The sequence below is a fragment of the Rhamphochromis sp. 'chilingali' genome, assembly GCF_963969265.1.
Source record: "Rhamphochromis sp. 'chilingali' genome assembly, chromosome: 1".
Classification (NCBI taxonomy): Eukaryota; Metazoa; Chordata; class Actinopteri; order Cichliformes; family Cichlidae; genus Rhamphochromis; species Rhamphochromis sp. 'chilingali'.
In genome coordinates this window covers 51,394,655-51,420,052 of record NC_137929.1, presented here as the reverse complement: position 1 = coordinate 51,420,052, position 25,398 = coordinate 51,394,655, and the positions used below count along the sequence as shown (strand labels likewise).

Genomic DNA, 25,398 nt, shown 5'->3' with positions numbered 1-25,398 from the left:
ATGTACAAACTGTACTGTAAACTGCTGTCAAACCACATGACAGTCGTTTACACAGAAGGCATCTGACCCCAGGATATAATAAAAAACAAACAAACTACGATATAATATAATATAATATAATATAATATAATATAATATAATATAATATAATATAATATAATATAATATAATATATGACAACAATCATGACCTGTTCAGGCAACCAAAAATGTGGCCTTTGCTTCTGTTTTTTGGTTTAAGAAGGAGAAACACAAAAGGTTGCATAACAAAACATATAATGCAATTATGCAGTAAAAATGTCTAATAATCCAATGGCGACATCAAATGAGCGTTCAGTAGAAAAGAGTATTCAAAACACAAAAGACTACACAAAGAAATGCTTGATAGGGGTTGTATTGTGAAAGGCTTTGTGGGTTGGCTCTTTGATTCTGGAGGAGGAAGTTACTGATCTCAACCACAAATGTTTTGCACGCAGTTAAGAGGCAGCGTGTGCAATGTGAAGTGACACCATGCTGATAAAACTATGAACTCACCTCTGTGTATCAGGAGAAGGCAGAAAATCATGTGCTGTAAAATCATGGCTCTGTAGCCTCTCAACGATAACTTATATCTCCACAGATGCATCTTGGAAATCTTAAAGAAAAAGAAAAGTTGTAAAATTAACGAGATTAAAGACAATCGAAATAAATCATGCTAATTGTACGATTTTGCTCCAAGAGAAAAGGCATTTTCTGTTTGTTTTGTCCTCTTTTCTTCATCATTGACTGTTTTTTCTCCCTCTTCTGGTCGTTTTTAATTCGTTTTTTATATTTGCTTTCAAAACAATGAACTCCCCCTTCCAGATCTTTTCATATAAACCGATTGTTAAGTTTCTGCATTGACTCCGGACTTAGTTTTGTCGCTGTAGTCATAAGCTTCTTGCTTTTGTGTTAAATGACATTAAGTATCAAAGTTAAATCAAAAATTTATACTCACAAGAGATACTTAACTGTGATTTTATCATGTCATATAATGCGAAAAAAGCTATTCTATTCTATTCTATTCTATTCTATTGTTTTAATCTCAAAGCCAGAAAACGACAAAGACATATAAACGATGTTGGACGGTTTTAAAATCCCCCGAACTGCTGTGACCCCTTTCGTCAGCTGAGAAAACTCTAACATTTAAATCGACTGTACTTGGATAGGTAACGAAATGTTTCTCCCACTGAAAACGCTACAGCGGGATGACAGAATCGACCTTTTGGGAATTGCGACTTACTGCTATTGTGTCCTTGTTTACTTGCATTCATCTTTTATAAGGCATTGATGCCTCTTTTGTTGTTGGACCCTATCTGAAAGTTACGGATACCACGTTCACTTTCACTGTATTGTTGTCTGTTTCTTCTTTGTATTATTTGTTACGATATATTTATATAATTGCACATAAACGTTAAAACCTTTACATCGACACTGTAAGGTGTTTTACTTCTATAACAGTTCTGATGAGAATAATCAAAAGTATTTAAGAGGAATTCTTACCTCAAAGAGAACAAAAGTCTACGACTTGCTGCGCAAGAGCTGTTGTTTGTTTACACTGTCACGTGCGATCAGCCGCGTGAGCTTCCTGTCTAAAACGAGGAAATCGTGACGACGATAATATAGCTCAGTGTTTTTAAGCTAAACGTTGTTTGCAGATGCCATGTATATGTAAATATATAGCAACATATATATAAAACCTCGTGTCTCAGCGTTACCGTGAGCTTTCACTGATATGGCATTTCTGGTGTCACTTTTCTCTATAACGCTCTCTCTCTCTCTCTCTCTCTCTCTCTCTCTCTCTCACACACACACACACACACACACACACACACACACACACACACACACACACACACTGTGGTCTTTGATTTCATCATTTTCATATTTTGACAAATTTGTTTGAAGGCTGTAAAATAAATCGATTTAATAACGTTCTTTTAAAAATATATTTTATTTGGGTTAGATCAACACGTTTTTGTACATAAACGTGAAACTGGACTCGTACAGTCTCTCTATAAGAACAGAAACACCCTACAAAGCCTCGTTATCAGTGCAAAATTGCATTGAGGTTTTGCAAAAACGACGTGCTTTACCTGCTCTGTAATTCAGCCTGAAGCTGCCTCAGACCTAATAATAACTAAAGTAATACACAGGGCTTCGACAAAGATAAGTAAACTATATACTATGGCAGACTCCACGAATCAAACTATAGAGCTGGAAAGTTGACACGTCGATGAAGCACCACCAGCCCGTTTACTGTGTAAATCGAGTGTAATGTTTCATTTTTAACACCAGATGGCGACCCCTGGAGAGGTCAGGAGCACCACCTTTTTTCTTCTTTTTTTTTTTGTTGGTGTTGAAGCGTCAGTGTGTCAGCAGGTGAGAAACAGCGTAACTGCTGCACCGCCCACAGCCAAACCAAGATCAAAAGTCTGAGGTTGTGAGTGTCAGTCAGTGTGTATGATCACACTGATCTGAAAGGCTTCTCGTGTCTGCAGAGAGAATGATAACTTCCGAAACATTTAATTTGGTTCTTCAGTAATTGAGGGGGAAAGTCTTTTGTCCTTTAGGGATGTATCGTCGTCTTTTCGTGGTTGCCAGTCTGCTGTCATCCTATATGGGTAAGAAAGAGAGCTGGGTTATGCTGATTTTGTTTAGTGCAACGATTTAATTCACGTTCAGTCAAAGACTAAAGTAGGGGAGACCTGGGATAGTTGTAACATTTTTGACATTTCTGTCTGTAAATTGGAGCTCGTTTAAGGTAGTGGATTCAAAATGTAATGCAAAGTATTTACATGTCTCTGCTATTAAATAGTGCAGCTATTTTCTCTGCAGCACAATTACCCATTGCATGGTATGGTCTCAAACACGAAGAGTGAAATGTTACAATTAACCCCATAGTCTGGGTTAGTTGTAACATATCCTGGGGTGAAATGTAACACAATGAAATAAGGGTACTAACAAAACATTAACGTGTAATCTTTGTTTATTCAACACATGAATGCACTTAGAGCCATTTATGTAGCAGTGTGTGTGTGTGACAGAATGCAGAAATCCAGCTTTTGAACATATTCCAACCCCCCAAAAAGACAAATTATGTAATTTTCTGCAACTGAATATTTCATTAATTTTGGTTGGTCTTCCTTGAGTTTGGCCTCATTGGCTCAGTGGGCATTATAACCTACAACTCTTGCACTAATTTTGAACATAACAATGAAGCTGAAAAAATGTAGTTGTTCACCAGCATCGCAATTCCATTACTTTTTATCCTGGCTTACCTTGGTGTGGTTTGCAAAGTTGTAACATCTGCATTATTGTTACAACTAACCCAGACTGTTGCTGTTACAACTGACCCAGACTCCTATAGCCATGAACTAGCTAACATTACAGCCAACAGCTAAAACATTAGCACTAAAGACCTACACAGAATATATCCCCATAGACATACAAATAACATAATTTAAGTTTGATGAGTTTAACTGCAAAGCAGATAATGCTATTAGAAGTTGAAATTAAGTAGAAAAACGTACTTTTTGTCATACAAATTACTTTTTTTCATGTTAAATTGTCTGTGTTTGACAAAATGTGCTGATTTTTCACATGTGATAGCAGAACTGAATTGGGCATGCACAGGATGAGTCACATCATTTGAAACTTAGCCCTGATTGGAGAAATTGGAAGTGTTACAACTGACCCACGTTACAACTATCCCGGTCTCCCCTAAATCAGAAGTGCCAAAGAACGTTAGGGATTTTACTGAAAGGAAAATTTAAAAGGTCGGTTAACTGCAAAACGCCCTCGTCATGCATCGCTGTTATCAGATAAAGATCACAGGAGCCAACAGTTTTTTTTTTTTTTTCAGGATTTCTTTAAATTAACTTTTTCCAAGCGGTGAACAGTGATTCCTGGCCGTCAACAGGATACTTAACAGCACAAGCTCAACATGACCTTTCATTGCACGTGCCGCGGATCCAAGCAATACTGTGATTGTTTGTCTTCCACTAGTGCGAGAAAGTGTTTGTTTAAACTTCACCTGTTGCCGTTACCTGTGTAAATCATGCCAAACCAGTTAGCTGAAAAATAATAACTCAGCGTCCTTAGGTCAAGTTTCAAATCTGCAGTGATCTCAGGACGTTGTTAAGAGATTTTCAGAATAAAATAATAGTTTTCAACATTATAGACAGGATTTCATATTATACATTCTGTAGTCGTGCTGTATAATTACTACAAACACTGTTGTCATAGTATTTTTAACCAGTGCTGAAATTATGGTTATTTAATGTAATTACTCACAAAGTTTAAAAAAACAAAACCATAATGCATTTAAAAGTAACCCCAAATCAATACGAATATAATATCTATAAATGGATAAGAGAGGAAGAGAAAATAACAGATATGTCAATTAAATATGCCACAGTCTAGTGCAGAGGGAATTTGGGGGACTTGAAAGAGGAAAAAACACAAACATAATTGTGAACAGCAATGATGTGCAATCATTTAATCATAATTGTTCTTTAATTGTTAAAGATGCACACACTGCATGCCTGAATCAAATGAAATGTACGGTTTGTTAACTGGTGCAGAACTGTGCACCATGTTCAAAGTTTCTGATGTTCAGTCTTAACTATGTCTGCATGTCTTAATGAGGAGTTGCTGCCATGTGATTTGTGTGAATAGATATTTGCACTGACATGCAGTTGAACTGGTGTACCAAATAAAGTGTGTTTCTATGCATCTTGCTTACGTAAATGTCACAATTATCTGTGTCCTGAAAAAGTGTGGGACATAGAGTATGTGTGAGACAGTGTGGGACATTTTCATGTATGTACAAAGTATACATCTTACAGGTTTGGGGACTTCCCCACCTTACCTCATGAACATCACTGGCCAATATCTTAATCACGCTGAACCAACCAGTGCAAACCTCAATAGATGGACTCGTGCCAATAGTTGTATCATTAACCAAATACTATGCATTTAAAAATAAATGCCATCAGAAATGCAGTGCATTCAGAAGTTCATGATTAATTGGATGAGAGAATATTTGAGTGACTAAGCCGTCATTGTTGCGTCACAGGAAAGTACTGCTGCAATGTTATGCAGGTGAAAAAGATAATAAGTGCAAGCAGCTGATTGTGGCATTCAAAGTCCTCAGAAACAAAACGTCCTTGTCAGTCTTGCAGCTTTGTTTTCTGTCGGGCTCTTTGGGTGGCAATTTTCTTTCATTTCAAATAAGATACGATGGCCAAACCTGGATAAGAGAAAAAATAAATCAACAATGCCACCAAAAAACAAACAAAGAAACAACAAAAAAAACAACAGTTTAATGTGTCAGAATATTTTTTTTTCTCTTAAAAAGGGGCTTTCTCTTCTGAATGTCGTACTTTTGTTACAGATGTATGCCCTTATAGCTTTAATGTGGCATTAAAAATATATGGGATAGACTTGATTGTCTCTGTAATGTAACTGTAATCCTGCTGGTCAATACTCAGAGTATTGATCAGGATTTGAAAAAGGCTGGTAAACTGCAGAGTTTGCCTTGCAGCTCCGTGCTCTCTTCACCTATAGAATAACATATAGGAGTCAATCCACCTGGAGGCGTAAAGTTTTACTCACATTGTTTATTGCCTACTTCAATAACTTTAGTTTTTATCATTTTAATATGGTTGTTTATCCTTTTTGTGTTTCTTTTTCCTTTTCGTTTCTTTTTTCTAGGTGGATCCCCTGCTCAGGATCAGCCACTGCACGTTCTTGCCTTTGCTGGTGGAGATGTTATTCTACCGTGCAGTTTCAATATCTCTGACAAGGAAGACTTTCCGACTGTTGAGTGGTCCAAGGAAGGCTTGAAGCCAAATGTTGTCTTCTTGTACCGGGATGGTTGTGAGGCCTACGAGATGAAGAATCCAGCCTTCGAGTACAGGACAAGCCTCATCATGAAAAAGCTCAAAGATGGAAACATCTCATTACGGATCTCCAATGTGCAGGTGTCTGATACTGGAAAGTACCAGTGCCTCGTATTCCAGAAAAATGTCGCCAGGAAGGTTTCAACAGTGGAGCTGTTTGTGGGTATGTCCACTCATGTTCATTTCTACACAAAGAGTTCACCATTGAATTGCCTAAGTGTGCTCCACCCACTTAAATGTTGGATTCTTGTCCAATTCAGCTAAATTCATTTAACATGCGATCAGGATCTGGGTTTTACTTTAGAGTCAGAGCTTGAAGGGGCACAATTTTGAATTACAGGAGGATAAACTATGCTCCACAAAGTTTATGCTAGGTTAGATGGTGGTCATTGATATAAGTTGACCCTACCCCTAACAGCACAGAGCTCTTGGCTTTAAACATAGACAGTATCTGTGAGCTGCTTCTTTTCTTCATCTGTATCTCATTTCATCTTCTATCTATTTGATTTTCCTTTTGAATAAACAATTGAGCTATTAATTATACCTAAAAATCTGAATCCATTCTTCGGGTCGTATAGCAACTGAATAAAAATCAATGATACGTCCATAAATCCACACACTTGTAAAACTTCTCACATTTCAGCCTTTGGTTGTCAACAGTCTAAAACTACTTCAAAGTTAAATGAGTCTTGATGAGTATCGAGCTTTATTGGTTGATAAGGTTAGCCACTATCTTGCTAGAGCAAACTTTCCTTCTGCTCAAATGTTCTGTTTATGGAGGTCAACAGACGAAAGCATAGGAAACAGGGGAAACTAGCTTCTTTTAGACAGTGGAGCTGAACAGAAGAGTTGCACCAACGACCAATAAAAGAGGAGTAGACCATATTTTGACTGTGACATATACAAAGCTGCTCTAGTTGAGTTCAAAGATAAAAACATAACATAATAGATCCAAAAAAGGAAACTTTAAACAGATTTCCAAATGGAAGGAACAGAACAGAGATTATTTAAACACAGAACAAGCCACTACTTTCAGCTAAATATCACACTTTAGTGGCAAGTATCCCGAGTATAGGCTGTAAATATAGTAGCAGTTATGAAAAACACCGAGAATCAATTCCACTTTGCTCTTTAAGTAATACATTGTGTACATAACATTTAATCCTATGGGTTAAAAATACGCGACTGTATTCTGCGTCATTTCTGAAGCTTAAAGTACAAACAACAGCTTCATCCACAGGAATGTCCTTTGAGTTCAGTGTGTGTACACATTTGACTCTTTTTTTTTTTTCTTTTCTTTTTAATAGTTGGGTGTTTCATAACAGGCTGAACTGGTTGATCATTAGCCTCATTGCTCATGTAGCAATCGCCCACCTGTGGGCTGGACCGGAAGAACATATCCGGTGTGTCCTCATTTGGTTTCATGTCTCTCTGTTTAAATGTGATTTAGACCAAATGTGGACATTAAATCAAGCTGCCACTGCCAATAATGAAAAACAGGAAATGAGACTATTGCATTTCTTGAAATTCTTGTTTCATTCGTGTCTTCATTAAATCCCTGAAGTTGAGTCACAGTCATTAGACCTTAAACAAGCAACCATTGCATCACCAAACCTCTGCCAGGGGTAGTTGATAAAATTCTGTTATTGTTACAAATTTGGATATATTTTTGTCCCTAATGAATGAAAAATATTAACACAACCAGAAACCATGGTGATACCTGCATCATTTTTTTTTTTTTTTTTGGGGGGGGGGTCTGTAAAGTAAATTGTGTGTGCTAAACTTTCAAATGACACCAGCTTTATTTCATTATTTTACTGGGAATATGGCCAGTTGGCCTTGCTCAGAAGTGCATATTATACTATTAATAATATTTGTCCAATGTAAGATTTAAACTTCTGTAAAAGTTGCCATGGTTAAGGATTGGTTCACATGAGATAATCTTTCTTTCATCAGAGGAACAGACTTTCAGGATGTCTTTTTATAGGAGGAGACACTCATCTACTTAAACGCTCAATTTCAAGGAGCTTTAGAAAAGTTGTTTACTTTATAAAAAGCACAGCTCCATATAATTATCATAGGGTCGTGACCTTACAGTTTAAATCGCTCTGAGGCAACTGCTGTTGTGATTTGACACTGTCTATAAATAGTGTAATTTAATTGTGTAAAAGCAGTTTGTATTGTCTGTGTATCACTTAGTGTCTTTCATTCTTCTTCAGAAGCCAAGAGTGTTATAAAGTGTGGGATTGACGTCATAGATGTAACTTTAACATAAAAACAATAACAGGTTTATCAGAAATAAGGACAGGTGCATCGGATGGAAGATTTATGATCACACCTTCTGGTTTTGTTGTTTTTACAGTGGCTGTTTCTGAGCCAAGGCTTTCAGTGATTTCAGCGGAGGGTGATGCCATAACTCTGCATTGTGAAGCAAAATGCTGGCTGCCAGAGCCTCAGGTAACATTTCTGGATGACAATGGAAAGAACATCTATGGGGAAAACCCCAAAGGACAACAAGATGCCCGTGGATGTTTCACTGTGACACAAAGAGTCACTCTGCAAAGAGCTACCAGCAGGTTATACATATTTTTTTAGACATTAATAATTGGATAAGCATTTTTAATTTTATTACAGTACTGTGCAAAAGTCTTGAATCTCTCTCTTTATATTCTGATAGGACAACAGGAAAACGCAGCGTCAGAACTCATTGTTTCTCTGGCTTTAATCTCATTAAGTAACTGTCAGGAGTAGTTCTCGTGCAGTGTAACCCTATCTACTGAGGACTGGCCTCCTGAGAGCCAGGACCCCTATATTCACACTGTGAGATCATCATGACACAACACAAAATAAACATCCAAAGGAGAATTTCAGTGACCTTCAGAAACCCCGATGAGTATTCTTGAAGACTACCTAAAGAAATGACAAGAAACATTGCCTAAGAGAGTTCAGACTGTGTGCCCATTTGTGTTTGTACTTTTCAATAAATCACTGCACTTTCCCCCCATTGAATTCTTTAGGTGGGAAAAAGTGCAGTGATTTATTGCACGTAGACTGGCTCAAGACTTTTGCACAATACTGCAGATTATGTTTAACCAACTAACTGTAAAATTAGATTTTCACTTATATGATGTGATTTATAAACTGTGTATTTGTCAAACAGTATAACCTGCAGAGTTCATCTACAAGAGTTTAACCAGACCAGGGAAACAAAGATCCTCATACCAGGTATGCCAGATCTTCACGTGTGCATTCAAACACCCATATTCACATTTTGTTTAATGCATTTGCTATCTATTTAGGGTTTATGTGTAGGTTTTATTGGGATTTCGTGTGTGGAGTTTTATCAGATGACCCCTATGTTAACCATTTGCTCTCTTGTTGCTTTCCACATGTCACTTCACACCAGGATTGACACCCTAACCCACTGTTGTCTTTATTCTAAGCTGTAAGAAATCCACACCAGATCTGGGTGTACCCTCATGCTTTGCGCATCTTTTATTATCTCTGTCACGCTTGTTGTACACGCTTGGCTGCCAGTCATACACATCAACGATGAACCCCAAACATACAACCCTACACAGATTCTAGGCTGATTGCAATGCACAGGTGCGTCTGCCTTCCCTGCAGCGGCACCGCAGAACACACCTGTGATTGATAATGTAGTTCTAGCCAAAATATCTATACTTAGAAACCGATCCATCCATCCATTCTCTTCCGCTTATGCATGTCTTTGGATGCTGGGAGAAAGACAGATTACCTGTGGAGAACCCACGCAAACGCAGGGAGAACATGCAAACTCCCCACAGAAAGACCCCGCCCTGAAATTGAATTCTTTCTGTGAGGCAACAGTGCTTACCACCGTGTCACTGTGCTACTTAGAGATCATGATAACAAATTGTATCTTTACTCCAATACAACCTATGTACAGCCTCTGCACCACATGCTTGCCAGTTTGCATATCGCCTCTATTCTTGACATTGTCTGGAGTCCTGTTGAGTTTTGTTGGCAGATCTGTCTGTCTGTCTGAGAATTATCTGTTCATATGTCAACACAATGTTATGTCATTTCAGGTGTCTGCATGAAGTCTGATCCTCACACTATCGCCATCACCATTGGAGGAACAGCACTTCTTTTCTTAGTTGCAGCTGGATTCATTGCCCTTTCATGCATAAAATGCTTCAGATTTGGTGAGTCACAGTTCTGAATTATACAAAAAAATGCATAGCAAGGGCCATTGATATAGACTGCCAGTGAGCAGTTGAGAAACATTTTGAAATGACAGCAAAGTGGTTTTGGTGTTTTATTTTTTATTGTTGTTGTTTTAAGGATGAAGAAAAATGTAGCTGCTCTTTACATAGAGAACACAAAGACAGAAGTGCAAGTCTTTAAGGTGGAAACTCAGGAGTTTTGAGACTGACTCAATAGTATACACTGATCAGGCATAACATTAATAATAACTGACATGGCACCAGTAAGTGGGTGGGATAAGTGGGAGCCAAGTGAACATTTGTCCTCAAACTTAATGTCAGAAGCAGGAACAACTGGTATAGGCATTTGAGCATTAGTTTGGGCCTAAATTGTGATGGCTAGATGACGAAGTCAGAGCACCAACGAGTTCATGTTGAGCCAAGGCTCACTGATGGATGCGCGATCCGATCCAACAGACGAGCTACTGGAGCTCAAATTAAAGAATTAATTAAAGTTAATTTTGTTTCTGATAAAAGGTGTATGAATACATACACTGGGAAACACTTGGGAAACACCTGGTACCACAATGTACTTTTGGAAAAAGGCAAGCAGCAGATCCTGTTATAGTGTTCTGCTGGAAAATCATTGCTCCTGCTACCCATGTGGGTAATACTTTGATACGTACCACCTACCTAAGAATTGTTTTTGCAGACCATGTACCCCTTTCGTGGAAATGGTTCCCTGAACATTTTAGCAACATAATACACAACGTAATAAAGCAAAAACGGATCATGAATGGTTTATGAAGCTCAATCCAATCTGTTCGTCTGTGACATGTGTTTGGGCAAAGAAGTCCAGTCCAGTCCACTTCACAACTTCCACGACTTGAAAGACATTTTTCTAACATCTTGATGTTTTGACAGTGAAAAAGGGACCAAAACAATATTCAATGGGTGATCATATTGTTTTGCCTGATCTGTGTATTTCTTGGAGTTCCTTTGTCTGTACAGTGATCATAGTTTTTGTTTTGTTTTGTTTTACTGAAGTCATAAATCAAGTGAAAGGTTGGATAATTTTCCTATAGCCAGCTATACAGTTTGAATTCTATTTGCCACAAGATGATTCAGCTTTTTTGTATTTTATTTTACACAGCTATTGTAAAGCAGCCAGTGAACAGAAAGACATCAAATCAAAGCCTCCTCCACCCGACAAGAGTTAACAGCACAGACAGCTCGGTAAATGGCAGCATTGGACAGATGAAAAGACAGTCTGGGTTTCTTATCGAAGATGAGACCCAAAAACTAGAGGACAGCAAAGTTGTTTCCTACAACAGTGGAACAACTGTCCAATGTCATTCCACAACCACAGCAGACGTTTCAAAACCCTCCAAACTACTGTTAACTCACGGCCCTGACAACAAGAGCTTGACCAGTGTGTACAATCCAAACCCATCTTCAGTTTCAACCAGCTTTAAAACTCCAAAATCTGATGACTTACCCAAAAGCAGGGGTTCAAAGCTTATCATCAAAAGGCAAAACAGCTTTCCAGGACCTGGTCACATATCTCAAAGAAACCACCGTATGTACAGCAGTCCAGATATTTTACAACTACACTTACCAACATCCAACCCTTCTTCTGCTCTCAGTAGCCACCAGATGATCAACTCCAGTGTCTCACCCCATCAAAGCACCCACCATCCTCAGCGTAGACACTCGTCAGTACTTCCACAGTTAGCTGAATTTCATAACCGTCACAGCCTCCTGAGAAATTTACCTGAAGAAGATGAACATAGAAGTTTATTAAGAAATGAAAAGTAAAGGAAATGTAAGCTGTACATTTCAAGCATAAGGCAAGACAATGCTTGCTCGGTTTAAATGACTGAAACTCCTTAACTGAGCAATAACTAGAAACTGAAATTTCACACCAGTGATGGAAGCACGGAGTAGGGGCTTGACAGTCAGCTGCAGTGTCTCCTGTTCTTTGAATGTTTTTAATATTAAGCATGATTTCTTTCTTTTTCTTTACATTACCAGTCAAAAAATGGGACCAGACCATGATGTATGGTGCTTGCGATACTTTTGCTTATATATAAAAGGCTGTTTCTTTTTACTTTCATATTAAGAGTTGGGGCTAGTTTGTATCTTTTTGTTTGTTTGGAGAAAAAAAACCATTTCTTTGTTAACATTGTTAACACTCTGTGGGGAGATCGTGGCTCAAGAGTTGGGAGTTCGCCTTGTAATCGGAAGGTTGCCGGTTCGAGCCCCGGCTTGGACAGTATCGGTCGTTGTGTCCTTGGGCAAGACACTTCACCCGTTGCCTACTGGTGGTGGTCAGAGGGCCCGGTGGCGCCAGTGTTCGACAGCCTCGCCTCTGTCAGTGCGCCCCAGGGTGGCTGTGGCCACAATGTAGCTTGCCATCACCAGTTTGTGAATGTGTGGATGACTGGATGTGTGAAGCGCTTTGGAGTCCTTAGGGACTAGTAAACCTGTACAAATGCAGGCCATTTCACCATCACTTTGTTAACATATAGGAGTGCTTTTCCAATAGATGAAATAATTTTAGCTAATTTTTTTCTTGCACTTTAAAGCCTTTTTTTACTTGCTATTGTATTTTTTTGTATACTGTTATGTATTAATGTGCTTGAGGAAAAAAAATATATTTCCAATTATGTTTTTGCATAAACTGTGCAAATGGAAATTGATATGTTTGTATTTTTATAGATGAACCATTGGACATTGAGCTCTGTTTCAGTGGCTCATGTAACAAAAATGTTTTGTTATCCGAAAAAAAGAAAAAGGCTCCCAAATCATTCTTGTTTGCTAATGTTTTGCACAAGGTCATTTGTGCCTTTGTTTGCTGCCCTGATTATCCCAGTGTACTTTCTGCTGCCATGAATCAGAGCTAATTTCCCTGACTTTACTTTTTACTCAGGAAATGCTTTTATCGCTGCCCCGATTTTAAGTGTCAGATGACTCCACCAGGAACACTTAACCCAGGTGTTAAGTGTTTATTTATTTCATTGTATCTTTTCATATCTATAATGTATATTGATGTAAGTCTTTGGTATTACTTTTATGTCTTCAACTGTGATTATTATTATTATTATTATTATTATTAAAATTAAAAAGTTGTAGTTTGTAAAGTTTGTAGGGCATTTGTTGAATTTGCACACACTGACGACAACGATTAATACATTGAAAAGTACAAACACAAATGGGTACAAAGTCCGAACGCTCTTAGGCAATGTTTCTTGTAATTTCTTTAGGTAGTCTTCAAGAATATGCCTCAGGCTTCCTGAAGTGCATTCACAGTCAAAAATAACCACTTCATACATTTTCCCAATGCATTGTCATGTGACTTGTGTCATCCGTGTATATATTCAGGTTGGAACGTCCTTGTGTGGAGGGAGAAAATGTTCTCCCACACTCATAAACGGAAAGAAAGAAAGAAAAAAGTCAAGGCATCAAGTGGCAAGTTTAGTCCATTGTGCTACAGTGAAACTGGTAGCACAAAATGCTTTTATCACTGTATTTTATTTTATATTTTAATGACAGTTTAGCACATTAGGTAGCTATAAACACGGAGTGTACTTGAACGCACCACACACACACACACACCGATAGTGAAACCTCATGAATGAACTCCAGGCAGTGTCTCTGTGCGTCCTGTCTACCGTACCATCTTTAATGGGCTCGTCCTGTTTTCAGACCGGTGTACACTTTCTATGAACTTTTACACCATTTCAGAGACTAAAGGGAAACTTCAGCCTTTCCCCCTTGGTGATGTATCAGCGCCTTTTTCTGTGTGCCAGGCTGCTGCTATTTTTTACAGGTAAGGAGGGGAATACTACTTCAGCTGCTATTATTACTTATATTACATGTGTCTATAGCTATATAAATGAGCTGCAAATTTATGTAATCCCAATGGTAATGACAAAAAAGATTACAAATGAAGTTACACAGAAGAGCAAAGAGGCAAATGTCCATGATTTGTACGTTTGAGTAACACAAAGTTTAAGGCTAAATAACAAATAAGACAAACTTGTTTTACCAGCTTTAAATTCCATGAACATGACAGCAAGAAGATCGTTGTGTTATTGTTAAAATGATAGTCTTGCTGTTGTTTGTACAAACCGTCTACTACAAGTGAAGCTATTTAATGGAGCCAGAAAACTCATTTCCTGTGCTTAGCATATTAGAGTAATGACAGTAATTCTGTTTAGTAAAAAAGCAAAATCTGATGCAGAACATTTCAAGAAAAGAAGTGCTTTACAAAGTCCAGATAGATACACATAAAACAACACACAAGCCTGTCTGAACAAATGAGTTTTAGGCTGGTTCTCCTGCCTCCTTTAGTCAGCCTGCAGAGTGAAGGAGGCCAAGAATATATGTCAGGCTGCTCCAAAGTTTTGGATCCATAGTTTTTCAGGTGGTCATGTGAAATCACTAAAAAAAGACCTAAGAAACCACGTCGGAGAGTAGTGGTGAAGTAGTTTGACAATAAGGGTGGGGACCTCACCCCATAAAGCCATAAAGGATAAAAGTAAGAGCCAAGGTTTTAAACTGAAGTCTAAACCTGACACAAAGCCAGTGTAAAAGCCTGAAATGGAGTGATATAAAAGTTATTCTGCTCATAATGTTTATGGACAGAATTTCTAGGTGCAGCAAGTGGCGGAAGGCTTTCAACTGGGTGGTCTCAGAATGAGTCAGGGACGGGTTCCTGCCCCAATTGGAGGAGTTTAAGTATCTCGGGGTCTTGTTCACATGTGACAGGAGAAGGGGAGATCAATAGGCGGATTGGTGCTGCGGCTGCAGGGATGCGGATGCTGTGCCGGTCTGTTGTGGTGAAGAGACAGCTGAGTGTAAAAGCAAACTGGCCTGCATTTGTATAGCACTTTTCTAGTCCCTAAGGACCCCAAAGTGCTTCACACTACATTCAGTCATCCACCCATTCACACACACATTCACACACTGGTGATGGCAAGCTACATTGTAGCCACAGCTGCCCTGGGGCGCACTGACAGTACCTCCTGGGTGAGGTCTTCAAGGCATGTCCCACCAGGAGCAGGCCTCGGGGCAGACCCAGGACACACTGGAGAGATTATCTCTCTCAGATGGCCTCGGTGTCCCAACAAAGTCCCCGATTCTAATTGGATTTTCCTAAATCTTTTTATAAGTGCAAAATGTTTACATGGGAATGCAATTACATCATAAACTGTATGTTGACAGAACCACCTTCGTGTTATTGCTATTATAACAGTAATTACAGGCCCACAGAGTGATACGAGGGAGATATGACTAGGGATGGATATTGATAAGATTTTCACGATTCCGATTCCATTTTCGATTCTGTTTAACGATTCGATTCTTTATTGATTCTTTTTTAAAAAGGAGAACACTAAGGTCGATTAGCTTAGAACTTTGTTTTATATCTTCTCTTTGAACAAGATAGAAATTTAGGCGTAACATAGCCTTACAAACCCAACAGTGAGATCTTAAGAGATCCAGCCTACGGCTCTTCAATGGGGTGTCACAGGGTCCCCAGGAAAAAAATTGTAAATGTAAAATAATAAAATAAATATTCTTCTGTAGCAATAACAAAGTATAACATAAATTATTCTGTAGCAATTACACAAGAATATCCAGTAATGTCCCTGCCTACAATTAAACACATTCACTTACCGAAAATCGGGGGCATCTGCTGTGGCAGCCTTTGACCACAAACTTAATCTCTGCTCGGTGACATTCGTCTATCCTGGCCTGAAAGGAGATGCTACCGGTAGACTGCAGCAAGAACTGCCAGCATCTGAGCCAGCCAGACTCTGTCTCTCTCATCATGGTCACCTAAATGCACAGTAATGACAGGTTTGTAATAAGGCAGATCGCGCTAACATAATATGCACTGTTAGTTGATTATTTACCTGCCGCATTAACGGGAGAGGACGTACAAACGTTACCGCTGCTGCTGGGCTGAGATTCACGAGTCCGGAGCAGAATTAAAAACACGACATTCATTTAAGGCTATCACGTGTTTTGTGAGCAAATGCTTTTGCATATTCGTGGTGTTTCCTTCCTTAAATTAAGTATCTACTTTGCAAGTATTGCAAGTTGCCCTGTTGTCATCCGTTCTTGTAAAGTATAACCAAACTTTTTAGCGTTTGAGCCGCCATGTTTCCTGCCAGGTAAATGACGCTCTGCAACGTGGTGACGTCATTCAGGGCGACTGGAATCGATAAGGGAATCGTTTGTTAAAATGGCAAACCATTCCAAGGAATTGAAACAGTGGGAACCGGTTCTCAACAAGAACCGGTTTTCAATGCCCATCCCTAGGTATGACTCACACATTCTTGCATTCACAGTGTTGGAATATGAGATAAGTTATTGCATAGTTTCCACTCATGAGTCGGATTAACTTAAGACCTGTTTTCACATTTATACCTTGTGGTAGGATGTATGCAAAAGGTTATGTCAACAATACAAATCATTGTTCTTCTGCAAGAGGTGCAAATATTTTTCCGGGAGCAGAGATTTTGCTTTATGCCTCCGGCTGTTTCATGTGATCATCACTGTAATAATGCAGCTTACAATATTGTTATATTTTAATATTTTACTACTGCTACTGTTATTCCTTACTAGTGTCGTTTGAGAGTCCGTGCTAGTTTGCTAACTTGGATTAAAGGGCAACAGCCAAATTTTCTGGATCTCATGGGTGGCCCGGAATATTTGGTGCGCCTATGATTTATCAAAGGAACCCCAACCAGGAAACCCGAAAGTGTGCAGCACCACAATGTTTGTCCCTTGTCCAGATATTCTGAATAGTTGTATGTTTACAGGGATTGCTGCTATTGTGCCTTATCACACTGCACTATTTTTGTGGCAGTTGTTTGTGTATCTAACTCTGAGTATCGTTTCAGTCACAAAGACCAAGCTGCCTTTGATTTTATGCAGTTAAAGCAAAGGCACAAGAGTGATCCAGCACTCAAAGCACCCTTAATGGAAATTTATGGGAAAATTTTGCAACATCAATCAACATTAATCGGGTCACATTTAGAACTTTTTTTTAAAGAATGTTTATGGAAAAACCTTTAACAGAAACAACTATACAATCTAAAAAATTGGGGACTCCTGAAATGTAAGATCTTTATTTGAAAGCTAATCCACTGGTGATGTGGTGTTAATAAGTACAGTGTTGCATTTTTTTAATGTCCTGGAAATTAATGAAGTATAGCTAATTGAACACTCTTTAAAAATAAATGTATTTGATTGTTAAAGCATTTTTCTTGCATCCACAAATGTTAGCATGATTTTTATGATTTAAATCTTCTTGAGGCATATTCATCGAAAGATTTCCTAGATGTGCACAATTACATTGCATTTCTCTGGAGTTTCCATCAGTCTCACAGTCGGAATGAGCGCCATAGGTAAAAAAAAAACAAAAACCCATAGCTTTACTGTTTAGCTATCACTACTAATAATAATCATTATCTTATTACCTGTGTTGTGTCACAAGTGAAAAAGGATCTTGTTTATTTAATCTCCTACATGCATTGTTGCACTAAATTATCGCAGCATAAAACTATGAAGTTGTCAGTCTGACGCAGTGGACTTTTTTTTTTTTTAACTTTTGTTTATGCTGCTTGATTTTGAAAGTATGAGGAAGCGCTCTCTATCTGCCACGTGAGGTGGTAGAGTTTGTCTTTGGTTTTACAGTTGTTTGTAATTCCTCGATCATTATTAATTAACCATCTCTTTTATCTTATCTGGTTATGCACTGCCATTTGTGAGTGATACAGTGTTGCTCAAAGAAAGTCACTCAGCCCTTCTTTATTTTATAGTTTTTACAGTCGGTGGCTGCAAATCATCTCACGTTTGTGCAGCCTGATGAGACAATCATGATGACATGATATCTGCTGCCATATCAAGGAAGGAAAAACACAAGATTGCGTAAGCAAACAATTGTTCTTGCGCAAGAAAGCAAATGCAAGCCACTGAATAATTTAAAGAGCCAAACAGCAATTGGCAAATGCAAATGCTATATCTCAATCTGGTCACAAGTAGGAAACTGACTAGTATAAAAAACTGAAAAGTATGGCAAAATAAAAAGTTCAATTCCTTTAAGGTTGCACAAATAAGGTCCAAGGTCTCATTATTACAAGTAAATGCAATACCATCCTATAGGAGTCAGTGGAATAGTAGTGCTATCCAGTGCAGCTTTAAAAAAAAACAATCATGTCTTTGTTTTATTATTTGTCTGATTGTTAACTGCATAACTGAAATAAATGAAAACAAGCCCAAGTTATAAATATAGTGACTGAAAGAAGAAGAATTCTGTCAAGGCCGGTGGGGCGAGCCGTGTAGAATTAGTAAAGGACCCAAGATGCAGGCACTGCTGATGTGAGGTAGCTTTATTTGTGGCGATTGAAAATACAAAAAGGCGACGGTGGCGAAAAAACAGAACTGAGAAAACCTAAACTGGGAAGACTAAGCATAAAACAAACCTGAAGCCAGAAACAGAGATGCAGGAAGACACAGAGAGAAAACCATAACATGCTGTAGGGAGATAACGCAGATGAACCAGCAACTAACAGGCAGACACAAGGCTTAAATACACAGAGGGATAACAAGGGACTGAGACACAGAAGGAGGGCACAGCTGGGAGTAGTCTGACATGGCGGGACAGGTGATAACTGAACACACTGCGATCAGACACGGACCTTCAAAGTAAAACAGGAAACACACACACATGCAAAGACACAGGCTTAGAGACCTGACTACACTAGAGGGGATACACAGGCAGGGGTGACACAAAACAGAGGGAGCACAGAATAAACACTGGGAAACCAAAACACAAAACAGTCATAATTCATAATAGTATCAAAAGTAAAAGTACAAAAACCAAAAACACTGGGTCACCGACCCGGGACTGTGACAAATTCAGGCCTTCAGAGTCAGAGTAGAACTGCTTCTCCTTCATAGAAGCCGTTTGAAGTAATTATGACTGGATGACTCCTAGGTGGGGTGTTTTGGGTGGATTCGGGTATGAGAATTGCTGAGGACACACCTGAAAATAACTGGAGTAATTACATTATTAAGTTGGTTTGGGAATGCCATGGAGAAGGAGGTCTGGGCAGGTCTGTTTAGACTGCTCGTCCCTCACCCAGAGATAAGTAGTATAAAATGCAGTATAAAATAAATACATTTATTCATATATTTATGTATTTTTTTCCTAGGTGAACATGCTGCACATGGTAAACAGAGGCAGGTTCTAGCATTTGCTGGTGGAGATGTTATTCTACCATGCAACTTCAGGATCTCTGACAGCACTGACTTTCCGACTGTTGAGTGGTCCAAAGAAGGTCTGAACCCAGACGTGGTCTTCCTGTATCGGGATGGCTGTGAGACCTACGAGATAAAGAATCCAATCTTTGAGTACAGGACAAGCTTGATCATGAAAGAACTGAAAGATGGAAACATCTCATTAAGGATCTCCAATGTGAAAATGTCTGATGCAGGGAAGTACAAATGCCTCAAGCTCTGGAAGAATGCTCCTCGGGAGGTCACAGTAGTGGAGCTTGTTGTTGGTACGTCCTCTCAAGTTCACTTAATAACCAAAGCTAGGAATGCTGCACAGGCCTCGAACCTTGTCTAGTTTATCAAATCGTAGGCTGAACGAACCAAGTAATGTGAATGACTCCTTTTATACATTTCTGTGAATTATTCAGATTCAGTGTCCAAATAGACCCAGCGACGGCATTTTGATGGATTAAGCCAAGTCACGTCTAAATGATGAAAGAGGATAACACACTTGCTTGAGTGTAATTTTCATAGTATTCGCCTCTCAAAACAGCATCAAAAAGACTTTTTGGCTGATTGTAAGATTGTAACACATGGTTAGATAGACATTTTTGCAGTACAGCTGGCTTCTGTGAGGCAACAGTGCTAAGCAATTTTTGGCCCATAAAAATGACAAAAACCCCCCAAAAAACAGCTAGTTGTTAATACTTCAATAGTAATTTCATGATAGAAAACATTTTTTAGCAGCTCCATTACACTTTGTGGGTAAATCTAGAACCTGTGTTTACTGTGAGTATGAAATGAAGCTTGTGAATGGACAAGAAGTAACTGACACTTCTAAGCTTGTGTGAAGTACTGTGTCAACAAAGGCTGAGAGTTCAGTCTGTGCACACATGTGCGTCAGAGTGTCTCAGGTTCAACTGGTTTTGTCCTCATTATGTTGTCATTATGTGCTCTCTCCAGTACTTTAAATTGCGTACAGAGTAAACTGTGTACACTATTTTTCCCCATGTAGTTATTCTAAAAATCATGTCTCTTTGAAGTTGTTTACCAAGTTTATGTGATTAATTGGTCGATTTTTCCCTCTAATGAAGCTTCTAAAGAAGACTTTTTATAGTGTTTAATTTTATTAAGAAAGATTTTAATCTTTACCTATTTACCTTTTGATAACTTGGTTATCTTTAGCTACTCGCAGTGAACTACATTTGGTATAGTTGGTTGCCTGAAGCTTAATTAAGACGATGGCTTGAATTATGCACATAAAACTAGTCATGAAGCTGGTTATTCAGGAAGTGATGACAGATGAAAGATTCAGTTGGCACACCTGATTAGATTATTTTTGTTTACAGGTGCAGTCTCGGAGCCAAAGCTCTCAGTGGTTTCGGTTGAAAGATGTGGGGTGACTGTGCAGTGTGAGGTGAACTTCTGGCCAACAGAGCCTCAGGTAACATTTCTGGATCACCAAGGAAATGACATCCCTGCTCAAGGTTCAGAAAGAGATCGAGATGCCAGCGGACGTTTCATCATCAAACAAAGAGTTACTCTGCAGGAAGGAAACAGCAGGTTCAACTGACATCATTGCTCCGTCTTTCAAAACTCACTGATAATTTATTTTATGTAACATAAACAAAATGGTTTCCTTATGCCTCAGACACATCAGAAGTTGCTCTCTCATATGCGAGAGGTTGCAATGCAGTACATCATGTATCATGAAACAGACTTGTTGTTGAGTTAAGACATCATTAGTGCAATGTGAACAGGAATAGTTTTAAATCTTATGACCTTATTTTGACTGGTCATTGGCATTTGGAATTTCTTTAAAGGTAAAACTCTTGTGTATGAACGTATTTCTCTCTGTGAAGTCTTAAACGTCCAAAGCAATAGACACAAGAGATGTGAAGAAAAGAGTGAGGGCAGAGGGTGAGATGTGCATGGATGACTTGCTGCAGTCACCCTTAAAGGGAGCACCCAAAAACAACATTTAAATTTGGTTCTATTAAATTGATCCTGTTTTCTTAAAAGATTTAACCAGTGATATACCATGTTTGGTAAGTAAATCAGACACAAGCAGCCAGTTTTTTTCCCAACTCATCATTATATTTAATTTCTTAAAAAACATCTATCCATCCATTTATCTTCTTCCAATTATCCGGGGCTGGAAGTCTAAGCAGAGAAGCCAAGACCTGTCTCTCCCTAGCCACCTCCAGTTTGCCCGGAGCAACACCAAGGCATTCCCAAGCAGCTGAGTGTTCCACTGGGAGGAGGCCCGGGTGGTTCAGGCATTTGACACTGTCAGATGCCTGAACCACCTCAACTGGCTCTTTTAGATGTGGAGGAGCAGCGGCTCTACTCTGAGCCCCTCCCGAATGGCCCGACTCTCTAAGGGAGAGGCCAGTCACTCTTCGGAGGAAGCCCAATTCTGCCGCTTCTATCTGCGATCTTGTTTTTTCAGTCACTACCCACAGCTCATGACCATAATTGAGGGTAGGGAGGTAGATTGATCGGCTAACAGAGCGCTTCACTTTGACACTCATCTCTCCCTTCATCATGACGGACCAGTATGGCGTCTGCATCACTGCAATCACTCATGGTGCAGGAACTCGTCCCTGAGTGGGCACTCCTCCCTTTTCCAGCTGATTCTCATTTCCACCGCTTCACACTTGGCTGCGAACCGTTCCAGTGCGAGCTGGAGGCCATTACCCGATGATGCCAACAGAACCACATCATCTGTATAAAGCAGACATGAGATTCTCTGTGAAAGCCTTCCACCGCTTGGCTACGCTTAGAAATTCTGTCCATAAAAATTCTAAACAGAATCGGTGACAAAGGGCACTTAATGTTAAAAATCTTTTGAAAACAAAACACCTTTGTCCACATAAAATGTTACTAATTTACTCTAAAACTAACCAACTTGCATGTGCCATATTTGTTCTCACAGCATCACCTGCAGGGTTCACCAGCCAGAGATCAACCAGACCAGAGAGACAAAGATCCTCATATCAGGTACACGGGGACTTCAACATCACACATGTACCTGCTGGCTAACAGAATAAGAGAAATGCAGCCTGTTGTAGGAAGTTCACTTACTTTTAAAAACTCCAATCTGCTCAGGAACTGCAGATGCAAATTAGTGTTAAACTCTGGAACAGTGCATCAAATGACAACAATCATTTTTATATAATACATTGTCCCTTTTTAACTAAAACAAATAAAAAAAGAACTACCACCACACATATCCAACCTCAAATCCAATCATATGCATTTTGATTAATCTGTTCATTAAATAAACAGTTTTCTTGCATTATATCACATCTGAGTTGTAGGAAGTCGAAGGTGATTCAATTGTTTTCAGGTATAGTCTGCAAAGTCTTCCGATAATTAGCTCGGGAAACATCTTGTTGTAATAAAATAAAAACATAAGTGTGTTTTATTTTGTATACATGGAGCCATTTATGTGATTATGCAACACTTCTTAAGAAAGGAAGCTGCTTAGTTTGCCATAGTTCCTAGATATTGGAAAACCAGTTCTATGTTGCAGACATCATGTTTGTGATTTAGCAGATAATGTGATCAGATGTTAACATCATGCATGGTGTTATTTCAGCCACCTGCAGCTCCGACATTTGCACCGCTGCCTTTGCTGCTGGAGGGCTGGCTTCTGTCTTGTTTTCAGCTATATTAGCTCTACTGATATATAAGGAACACAATAAATCAAGTAAGTCACTGTCTTCATTTAACAAAGATGATACAGCTAAAAAGTGAGGACATGAGCGAAGTGGTGAGCATCTAAGTGTTTTCTCTGCCTTGAAAAGGTTCACGTCTGTAGTGTCGTCCAACTGCCACAGGATGGCAGACATGCACCTCTCAAACAAGAACCACATGCTCAAAGAGACCACAGACCTCAAAGTGCTGTTGCTGAGTACTTACTCGTACTTAAAGACAGCTTGTTTCAGTAGAAAAAACAATAGCAACAGCTTTGCTTTTAGTGCTATCAAAAACATCAACCCACTCTTCAAAAGAAAAAAAAAAAAACAATGTCCTGTAAGACTTGTGAAAGTCTATTAATGTCACATATTATAAAACAAAAGCTAGAAATATAGTTGCAGTGCTCTTAATGGCCAAAGGGGCACACATAGTGGCAGCTGTGGCTCAGGTGTTAGAGCGAGTCATCTGCCAATCGTAAGCCTGGTGGATTTGTCTGACTGACTACGCGCTGAGGTATCCGTGTTCAGATACTGAACCCCATTTTGACCCCAGTGCATTCATGTAAATGCTATAAAGTACTTAAGCGCTGCATGAACACGTGATTGGGTGAATGAGACTTAGATGTCTGCTCAACTGAGTTGAAAGGTGATATACAAGTACCAGTCCATAACATTTACTTCTCCATAATCACCAAAATATATTTATTTAGTACCTCTACTTGTTTCATGTCTATTCAGGGACACCTCTAGAAATCTTTCATATGGGGGCCAAAAAAATATGGGGGTGGCACACCAAAGACAGAACAGTGAGGGACATCTAAAGTGACAAAAATGATATAGGCAGGAATAAATAACAAGTTAATGTTTCAACTCATTGTAGGGTGTCTTGCCCTCTCTTGTGTTCACTTGTGTTCTTGGTGCTGGGGGTCACTTGGGGGGCCAGCAAATTTTGGTGGGTGCCCAGTGCCTCCCTTGTTGGTGGTCCTGTATCTGTCACCAATCAAAAAAAAGAAAGTACAACTATGCAGTGAAGTTAAGGACGGGCGACAAGCTTGTGAAAAGTTGCCTATAAGTGTTTTAATGTTTTTATTACCTTCAGATTCAAATGTTTGGTGGGAAAAATCTTCATTTTGTTGCTTCACAGCTAAAGTCACTTTAAAATTATGTCTTCTTTTACAAAAATAGTTTGGGTTGCTTTTACTTTCCCTTCTTGTTAATCCGTAAATTAATGTCACATTATTAATGACACATTTTTTTTTCTGTCTACACAGCCCAAAAAAAGAAGCGTCTTCACAGGAAGTCATCAGACCAAAGAAAGAATAGCAGCACTGAAAATATGTTAAACAGTTTAACTGAGCAGCTAAAAGAAAGATTGGCTGGACTCAAGTCAGAGCTTCAGGAGAAAGAAGAGATCATTCGCCAGCTAAAAAGAAATGATCAGCCGTCTCGTGCTGTTGCTACCCAGCATGACCAACCAATTTGGGGCCTTTTCACGTCCAAACCAGACATCCCCAAAAAACCTTTCAATCATTATTCTGACCTTGACTCCAACGCTAGTTACTGTGCTGATGACTATAATCCAAAATCCACAGCTTCAACCAAAACTTACCCTCCAAAATCTGGCAGCTTACACCACAAAGGTTCACATTTAGGAGTCAAGAGGCAAAACAGCAATCCAGGACCGGGCCAACCAATCCAAAGAAAACATCGCAACAGAAGTAGTCCTGCTATTATGTCTTTAGCGTTACCTAGCTTGTCTTTAACCAGCAATGCAGAGAAAATGCTGGACCACATTAGCAGCTCAAAGAGTGAAGCTGAAGCCCTGCTAGATCAAGATGCATTCTCACCACTGCATAGAAGTTATTCAGGAGGTTCTCATTTAGCTTGCAGTAATAACCGCTTTTATGTACTGGAAGATTTAACTGAAGAGTCATGAGCTGCCAATTCACAAAAGGAGAACAAAAACTGGAAAACTTTCAGTTAACATCTACTAATGACTGCATCTTAGCCAGATGTTTTACAAGCTTGGCTTCAGAAACTAGAAGATATCAACTTTGAAATTACTTTGGCCTTATAGTTCTTTTATAAGATTTGCATTTGGTTGTGCTATGGGGAAAAATCCATGTAAAGCATGGCTAGAATGCTGATGGATAACACATAGACAGACATTCATGAACCGACTGTTTTAATTCCTATTTGCTCTTTGTATTTTTGTTTATGGATGGTTATTTTTTTTACACCAACAGATATTTAAAAGGTAAGAGCTGAAAATGAAGTCTTGGGTTTTAAG

At 39.0% G+C, this 25,398-nt stretch overlaps 2 protein-coding genes across 6 annotated transcripts in view; one reads left to right on the top strand and one right to left on the bottom strand.

Annotated features, from left to right (window-relative positions):
* Positions 1-15,928, bottom strand: part of LOC308412130 (butyrophilin subfamily 2 member A2-like) — a 20,603-nt gene extending 4,675 nt beyond the window's left edge. Inside the window, exons 1-3 of one of the 5 annotated variants that reach the window (XM_080906253.1) lie at positions 15,793-15,928; positions 1,521-11,884; positions 534-633 (exon numbers count right to left, since the gene is read on the bottom strand). In XM_080906253.1, coding sequence (XP_080762379.1) covers positions 534-624 — 91 coding nt within the window. In that variant the 5' untranslated portion in view covers positions 625-633; positions 1,521-11,884; positions 15,793-15,928. Of the gene's footprint in view, positions 1-533; positions 11,885-15,792 lie in introns of all 5 variants that reach the window. The other 4 variants (XM_080906250.1, XM_080906252.1, XM_080906251.1 and 1 more) reach the window with 4 other exon arrangements.
* Positions 13,849-25,398, top strand: LOC308412123 (uncharacterized protein). The gene is made up of 6 exons (XM_080906239.1): positions 13,849-13,942; positions 19,341-19,691; positions 20,754-20,967; positions 22,343-22,407; positions 23,009-23,119; positions 24,380-25,398. Exons 1-6 carry the CDS (start codon positions 13,894-13,896, stop codon positions 25,042-25,044), a joined length of 1,455 nt encoding a protein of 484 aa, XP_080762365.1. The 5' UTR covers positions 13,849-13,893; the 3' UTR covers positions 25,045-25,398.

Excerpts from the sequence above, each read along its gene's own strand:
- LOC308412123 (XM_080906239.1), top strand. The coding sequence starts at position 13,894 with ATGTATCAGCGCCTTTTTCTGTGTGCCAGGCTGCTGCTATTTTTTACA. Across the intron at positions 20,968-22,342 it reads CTGCAGGAAGGAAACAGCAG|CATCACCTGCAGGGTTCACC; the intron begins GTTCAACTGACA and ends TTGTTCTCACAG. Across the intron at positions 23,120-24,379 it reads TAAGGAACACAATAAATCAA|CCCAAAAAAAGAAGCGTCTT; the intron begins GTAAGTCACTGT and ends CTGTCTACACAG.